The sequence below is a fragment of the Mustela nigripes genome, chromosome 10 (assembly GCF_022355385.1).
Source record: "Mustela nigripes isolate SB6536 chromosome 10, MUSNIG.SB6536, whole genome shotgun sequence".
Classification (NCBI taxonomy): Eukaryota; Metazoa; Chordata; class Mammalia; order Carnivora; family Mustelidae; genus Mustela; species Mustela nigripes.
This window is the reverse complement of record NC_081566.1, coordinates 508,328-516,229: the sequence shown is the minus strand read 5'-3', so window position 1 is coordinate 516,229 and position 7,902 is coordinate 508,328. Positions and strand designations below refer to the sequence as shown.

Genomic DNA, 7,902 nt, shown 5'->3' with positions numbered 1-7,902 from the left:
CGCCGTCGCCGTCGCCGTCGGAGAAGTCCCGCAGCGCGCGCACCCGACGGCGTCGCCCCCCGCACGGAGCCGCACGGACACTCGGCGGCCGCGCCCCCGCCCGCCCCCGCGCCCCCCACGGAAACGGCTCCTCGAACCGGCGCAGGGTCGCAGCGCCCCGCGGTCCCGCATCACAAACGCCCCCCGGCCGCGTCCCAGCGCCCGAAGCTGCCCGGACGCCGCGCCCCCGTGTCGGGGGCTCCAGGGCACGACAGGCCCCGTCCGCCCGCCCGTCCGTCCGTCCGTGAACGCGCTCCCAGGAGGCGGCGGCCCTTCCGTCTCCCGCGACCCGCCAACCCCGGGGCCGCTCTGCTCGGAGCCGCGGCGGCCGGACCCCGGCGGGGCACAGGCGGCCTCCGGCGCTCTCGGCCCCGCCCGCCCCCGCCCGCCCCCGCCGCGCCTCACCGCTCCACGTCCGCCGACTTCATGATGTGCGTCTTGGCGGCCGTCAGCGTCCAGGGCCCGAAGGAGAAGTCCTGGTGGCTGCTCTGGAAGCCGTGGATCATCATGGCCGACGCGGCGCCGCGCGGGCCTCACGGAGCGCGCGGGGACAGGCGGCAGCGGCGGCGTCCGACCCCGGGTCCTCCGCCTGCGTCCGGCCCAGCCCCCTCGGCTTCCGAGCCGTTACCATGCCCGGCCCCGCCCCGCGCCGCCCCGCCCCGCCCCGCCCCTGCGGCCGACCCGACGCCCGCCCTCCCTGCCACCGCCTCCGCGCCTGCCACTTCTGCTTCCGGGGCGCGCTGCCCGCGTTGCGTGACCCCCGTCTTACGTCACGATGCTCCGGAAGCAGGAAACGGGAGCTCGGCTGAGGGGCGGGGCCCGGTCCGGGGGGGGTGGCCAGGGGCGGGGCGTCCCGCCCGCTGAACTCGCCCGGTGACGTCATCCGGGAGTGTTTCACCGCACGCCGGGCGGGGGCCGGGTCTTCACGGACGCCGCAGAGCGGGGTCACGGCCGTGCGTGTTGGCAAACCGGGGTGGGAGGGAATGTCCCGCGTTTTCCTCTCGAGGCCGAACCCAGGAATCCCGTAGCCCTTAGGGGCGGCGGCGCGCGGCTCACGGGGGACGTCGGGGGAGCCGAGACGCCCCCGTCGCGGGCCCCGGTGCGGGGCCGCCGCGCGGGAGAAACCCGCCCCCCAGGGCAGCCCGGGCGGCCCCGGACGACCCTCGGAACGACGCGGCTTGACCTCAGGACCCCCAGTCTGCGGTCCGTCCGGCCTCGCTGCGGACGCCGCTCTGCCCACCCGCGTGCGCGCCGCCTCCTGGAAGCCCTCAGCTCGCTGTGTTCTCCGACGCCGGTTCACCGCGCTCGGACCGGCCTCGCCGCGCCTTCCACGGGCGCGTCTCCCACGGGCCTCTCCCGGCCCTGGAGCTGGGCTCGCCTCGTGCTCGGAGCCGGCGGGCGTAGGTCCGCGTCGGCGCCCGCGGAGCACGTGCGGGCCCGAGTCCCCGTCGGCGCCCGGAGCGCGCCTGCTGCCGGCCGGGCCCGCGGGTGTAGCCGAGACCCGCGAGGAGGTGCGGAGCCGCCGCTGCGGGACACGAGGCGGGACCCCTGCCCCCAAGTGTAGCTCATCGGCCAGGGTCGTCTGCACCGACAGCCCTGGGCCGCGGGCTGGCTTCATCAGTCATTCACAGTTTAGTCTAAACGATGCTGTCGCGCCGTGTCCTGTGCGCTGGCCCGGACCGAGGCGGCCCAGACCCGAGGCGGTGCTTTCCCTCCTGCGCTTTCAAAGCGCTCGTCTCCTTCCCGACCTCACTGGGCCGGCGATGAAGCCTTCCTCTTGGAAGGAGATTTTTATTTAAATTTAAAATCGAACAATTAAGCCCTTTATCTCTATGGTTTCCAAGTCAGCACCTTATTAGAAACTTTAGAACTAAAATTCTCGGGGCGCCCGGGTGGCTCAGTGGGTGAAGCCTCTGCCTTCGGCTCAGGTCATGATCCCAGGGTCCTGGGATCCAGCCCCACATCAGGCTCTCTGCTCAGCGGGGAGCCTGCTTCCCTCTCTCTCTGCCTGCCTCTCTGCCTGCTCGTGATCTCTGTCAAATAAATAAAATCTTTAAAAACAAAACCAAACCTAAAATTCTTTGAGGGTACAAAGAAACAAATCTTTAAAGGGACAATTTAAAGCACTCACATCAGACGGAGATATTTAGGCATTAACTCGGTCTGGTATGTGCCCATTCAGGTACTATCACACAACAACCATCTGCTTTATAACATTGGTTCTTGGAAAGGAGTATCTCGGACTGGATTTCTCAACAGATTGGACAAAGGATATTTGAGACACCCAATCAGACCATCTACGGTACAAGTCTGTCGGCCTTGGTTCTGAGGGGCACCTGGGTGGCTCAGTCATGATCCCAGGGTCCTGGGATCAAGTCCTGCATCAGGCTCCCTGCTCAGTAGGGAGCCTGCTTCTCCCTCTCCCTCTGCCTGCCACTCCCCCTGCTTGTGCATGCACCCTCTCTCTCTCTCTCTAATAATTAATTTTTTTAGATTAAAAAAAGATCAATTCTGAGAACAACCAACTGGTTATTATTGAAATGTGCTCATTTGCTCATTACACAGGCTTTAGGGGGAACTGTGGTTCCAGAATCTGCCTTAGATATAGGGGTACAGCAAGGAATAAAACAGGCAAGATCAGATCCCTCTCAGCCCAGAACTCACACTATAATGAAGACAGGTAAAAAACAAACAAAATTTATGATTTCAGACAGATAAATTCTGTGCAGAACATTAAGCAACTTAGGTGGAAAGGGTTACATGTGTGTATGACTGAATGTGTGTTTGGGGTTAGAGAGCAGACCGGTGTAGACGGAGTGACCAGAAGAGCCCGTTACCGGGAGTGTCTAGGAGATGAGTCCAGAAATGTAGGCGTGGGGCAAATCGAGAAGGAACTTGATGATGCCATGCTAAAGAACTTGGGACTTTTTCCAATGAGGGGTTAGAGGCCACTGCCTCAGTGAGACAGCAGGACGGCCTAAGCTTGTGTCTTCAAAGTGAGACACACATCTGTATCACCACACTGCAAAGCTCACTGGAGGGACAGAAGAAAATATTAATTCTATTTCTGTTTTTCCATCTTTTTTAGTTCTATTTTTGTGCATTTTTTAAAAGACTTTTTAAATTTATTTTACAGACGGAGATCACTAGTAGGCAGAGAGGCAAGCAGACAGAGAGAGAGGAGGAAGCAGGCTGGGGAGCCCAGCAGAGAGGGAGCAGGCGGGGGCCCAGCAGAGAGCCCAATGTGGGGCTCGATCCCAGGACCCCGAGATCATGACCCGAGCCGAAGGCAGAGGCTGTAACCCACTGAGCCACCCAGGCGCCCCTTTGTGCATGTTTCTTAATGTACATAGTATATCACATATTCATATGCATTTTATTTGCAAACAAATATTGGGATACATACTTGATTGTTTAGCAGATGTTAATGGCAGGTGATGAAATGACTGTGGACCGTTGGCTTAGTGAAAGGCAGTAGCAGAGGAGCAAGAGAGGAGGGCAGATGCGGCAGGCGACTGGGCGACTAATCGAATGTAAGGCGAGAAACATCCCTTCTGTGGCCTAGAGATCACTACACCATAATCAGGGCACCTGTCAACTGACCTGTGGAAAGACGGGGACCACCGAGAGAAAAGACATGGTCATACAGAAAGAGGGAAGAAGAATTTTCTGAGGAAGAGCCTCCGGCAACAAAGTCCGACTCCCTCCATTCCCCACATGGGAAATTCTGTACGAGGCTAGGCACTGAGTGCTAGAATCTATGCAACGTGGGGTCAGAGTGATCGTGGCCATAAAGAAAATGCTGTTCAAATCTGTATACTGCATCAGTTGTAATTTGGTTTAACTCTCTCTTCTGAGAGTCCTTCCTTTCTGCACTGCCGAAGAGCAAACAGAAAGACTGATCTTAAAGCCGCAAAGAGGACAGTCTGGGTGGCTTAGTTGGTTAAGTGTCCAACTCTCCATCTCAGCTCAGGTCTTGATCTTGGATCATGAGTTCAAGCCCTGTATTGGACTCTACATTGGGCTTGGAGCCTACTTAAAAAAAAAAAAAAAAACTGCAAAGGATTTGGCCAAATTGCCCATCCGCAAGGCTCCCCAGCTTTCCCCTCATTCAAGGGGTTCAGGGTCTGTGCGCTGATTCAGATCTGGGAATTAGGGAGATGCTGTGGGTTTCATGGTGATACAATCCAAGTTGTGTTTTCATTTTTGTTGTGTTGTTATATTCAGTTATGTTGGTAGCATAGATCAGGTAGAACCTTAATGTATTGTTTGTCTATTTCCAGCCTAGGGTCTCAGCACCCATCACCCCGACCCAAGGCCTCTGTGGGCCCATCCTAACGCGCACTCCATCCGTGCTGCCTGCTGAGTTACCGTGCCACGCTGCCTCTGCTCTGTTAAGCACTCCTACTTGCCTTTTGCATCTTGGACATCCTTACATCCCGTGGAAATCGCAGAGTCTGCGCTAATGGAACGTCTCCCATCTCCATCCCGGCACTGCAGAAATCAGCCAATGAAGCACGTTTCCAGGACAGTAGTGCACCTGCCATCAGTGTATTTCTTGGTAAAGGACAGGCGCTCCAGTCCTCTCAGGGGACATAATTGGGAGGTGGATGAGCAGGTTACATGGAGAAACTCATTCTAACATTCTTACCTCCCTATGTCTTTGCATTACTTCTACATTAAGCCAAAGAAAATCTCTAGCTCTACTTCTGGCATCCAGGGCCATGGCTGAGCTCAGGTTTCAGGGAGGCTACCGAACGAACAAGTCCCAGCTGTTCACATCAGAACATCAAGTCCGAATATCAACACATTCACCTCTCTGTAAAATTACACTCCTCTCTTGCTGGACCAGCATCCTCAGTGTGGGAATTGAAATTCCCACGCTTGGGGCGCCTGGGTGGCTCAGTCGGTTAACTATCTGCCTGCCTTTGGCTCAGGTCATGATCCCAGGGTCCTGGGATTGAGCCCTATGCACCCAGCAGGGAGTCTGCTGCTGCTTCTTCCTCTACCCTTCCTCTCCCCGACCCCTGCTCATGCTCTCTTTCTCTCAAATGAAGTCTTTAAAAAATTCCTACTTGCTTTCTGGAATTTTGCCAATATAAATTAGCAAAATACTGTAATTTGCTTCCTGTTTTCAAGTTCTGGATTTGATTTTTGCCTCTTGTCCTCTGAATACAGTGGCAGTGAATGTAATTTAGGATCTAGAAGCGATGAGAAGTGGTAGGTGTTGAGCACGGGGAGAACTGGCACCCTCTCTCAAGGCGTCTGCCTCGGTCATCCTGGAGCCTTGAAGCAAATCAGGACCATCTTAGAGAGAGGAAGGGGGCTGGAGATTACAGGATCAGGCCACCTAAGCTTTCCCAAATCTCATTGCCTCGACTGTAAATGCCTCAGTCTTGGTCTAAATGCTCTAACGTCACAGAAGAGGCCTGTGAGGTTGCAGATTAACCCTCTGTTGAAAGTCAGCCACCTGCAGGGCCACACCTGTGACTCATCTTGTGCTCTTTGAGCTCAGGAGCGATAACAGGCCAAAAATACTTAAAATAGGCAACCATAGAAACTCGATAGTTTTCTTGCTTACAGTGAGCTAAGCCAAGGGATTTAAGTTCTATATTCTGCTCCTATTTAATGGTTTCCCTGACATTCTCAACACGCACGCTTAACAAACACTATTCATTTCTATTACTACCCTCCTCTCAAACACCGCGAGGGTCTTGGAACACCTCCATTCCGACCACCATCTCACTTCGTCTGTTATTTTTCCTCCTGTGCTTTAAAAAAAAAAAAAAAAAAAATCCGTTTTCTGGCTCCCCGTTTTTACTAGCTATCTAAGCTGAATTTTTTTTTCAAAAACCCTCCAAAGGAATTGTGCTTATATCAAAACAAAACAGAGGAGGTGGCAGCTGGGGCGCTTTGTTCCTTCCTGAAGTAGGCAAGGAGAAGAAACGCCCTTATGAAAGATGGAGAGAAGGGGCGCCTGGGGGCTCAGTTGTTAAGCGTCTGCCTTCACCTCAGGTCATGATCCTGGGGTCCTGGGATCGAGCCCGCATCGGGCTCTCCGCTCTCCCTGGGAAGCCTGCTTCTCCCTCTCCCACTCCCCCTGCTTGTGTTCCCTCTCTCGCTGTCTCTCTCTGTGTCAAATAAATAAATACGAATCTTTAAATCAAAAACGAAGGGAAGAAAGAAAGGTGGAGAGAAGCCGTGGACGTGTGAGGTGGCAGGTGGAGCCCGGCAGCAGCAGAGAAAACCGCTCACGGGGTTAGCTTAGGGCCTGGAAGTGTGTCCTCGAATGCCGCAGGAGGCCTCGACACCTTATCGATGAAAAGAACGCTGGACACAAAAACACATTCCCTGAGGGAGCATCTTAGTCAAGTTAGTCTTGGTTGAAAGTAATAGAAACGCTCTTCGACGTAACTTTAGGAAAGTGCTCTATTCCATGTGTTTACGAATCTGGGGTCACCTCACGGAATGTGCCACAGCTGTGAACAACCAGGCCTTGCGAAGAGAGGAATGAGGAGTTGGAAAGACTGGGCTTCTCATGGCCCTACCAGTCTCTCCATGGCTCCTAGTCTCTCTCTTTCCCTTTGCTCTCCTGTCTACGCGTCCGCTTCCTTCTCTCTTTGCAGACCCTCTCGTTCTGCTTCTCTTTGTATGTGGTCCCCAGAACTTCCTCGTAGACATCTTGATAGCTGTCTCTGGAGTTCACATTTTACATTTCCAGAAGAGAGAATCCGACTGACTCAGCTGGAATCAGGTGTCCAGCATAGCCCAGCGAGCGTGATAAATGGGGCCGTGTAGGTACAAGCCCTCGACTTTGGAGACGATGGTTCTCAGAGATCAATAATATGCCACAGGCCTGGCCCCCAAAGTCTGTAACAGTGGGCTTTGGGTTGGTGAGGGGAGGAATGGAAGGCTTTGTAAGTGTGGGGTACTATTGGTTTGGGCATGTCCCAGTGGGGACAGAAAATCTTCGCAGAATGGGCTAAGGAAAAATAATCTAAAAGAAAAGTTACAGAATTTAACTGCTGCCTTCTTTACAGTTTTCTGCGACCAAAACAGATGTCTAAGGAACAGCCTGGTGAGGTTTGGGGCCCCGCAAAAGGAAGGATTAAAGGTGAGCAGGAGGTTCTTTCCAAAGTCACAGCTGACGCTATATAGACTCACCAAATTCTCGGAGCAGGAGAGTGCCTCCTTCTAGACGAGTCTGCAGGGTCTTTCATAGCTAGTGATGACCCAGTGTGCGCCCGTGAGGCTGAGGAGAAATCCAGTCTATGAGATTAACACTCCTGCTTCGGCTTCTGAGGCATTTCTCTGAACCCACGGGGAGGAGTTATGTGACTCGTCCCCTGCCCGAGAAGTGCTGGGCGCCAGGAAGCAGGAGCCCCCACGTGGATGGAAACGCATATAAATCCCTCGGTAGAGGGAGGGGTTCCTCCCAAGCTGGACAGACCGTCCTGGGTCATCACCAGCTGCGAGAGAGCAGGCAGACTCGTCTCTAAGTAGGTACTCCCTCGTTTGTAAAGGAAATCAGTGGTGCTATATCTTTGTGACAATCACTTGTGTTAACTGTTGGAGTAACTGGTCCATTTCGCAGAGGACTGGTGTGGCTTTGGTAGAAACGAGCATTCACTCTGAGCACTAGGGAAAATGTAAACACACAAAAGACCTTGATTCAAACGTTATCTTAAAAGATGCTGAGAAAAATTACTGGATAATTCCTCAGTAAGACACATTACACGCTCAAAAGTGTTTTTATAGAGTAGAGTCCAGTCAAGGCAGATCTTTGCACGTGTGGCTTCCATGCAGCTCCCAGAAAGGCTAAGCTCTCGCGCCCCAGCGGAGGCACGGGCTTGCTCGGGGGCC

General features: G+C 54.5%; 1 protein-coding gene across 1 annotated transcript in view; it reads right to left on the bottom strand.

Moving 5' to 3' along the window:
• Positions 1-679, bottom strand: part of TIPRL (TOR signaling pathway regulator) — a 27,152-nt gene extending 26,473 nt beyond the window's left edge. The window contains exon 1 of the mRNA XM_059412372.1: positions 445-679. Within this exon, the coding sequence (XP_059268355.1) occupies positions 445-548 (104 nt within the window). The 5' untranslated portion in view covers positions 549-679. The remainder of the gene's footprint in view (positions 1-444) is intronic.
• Positions 680-7,902: the final 7,223 nt, after the last annotated feature.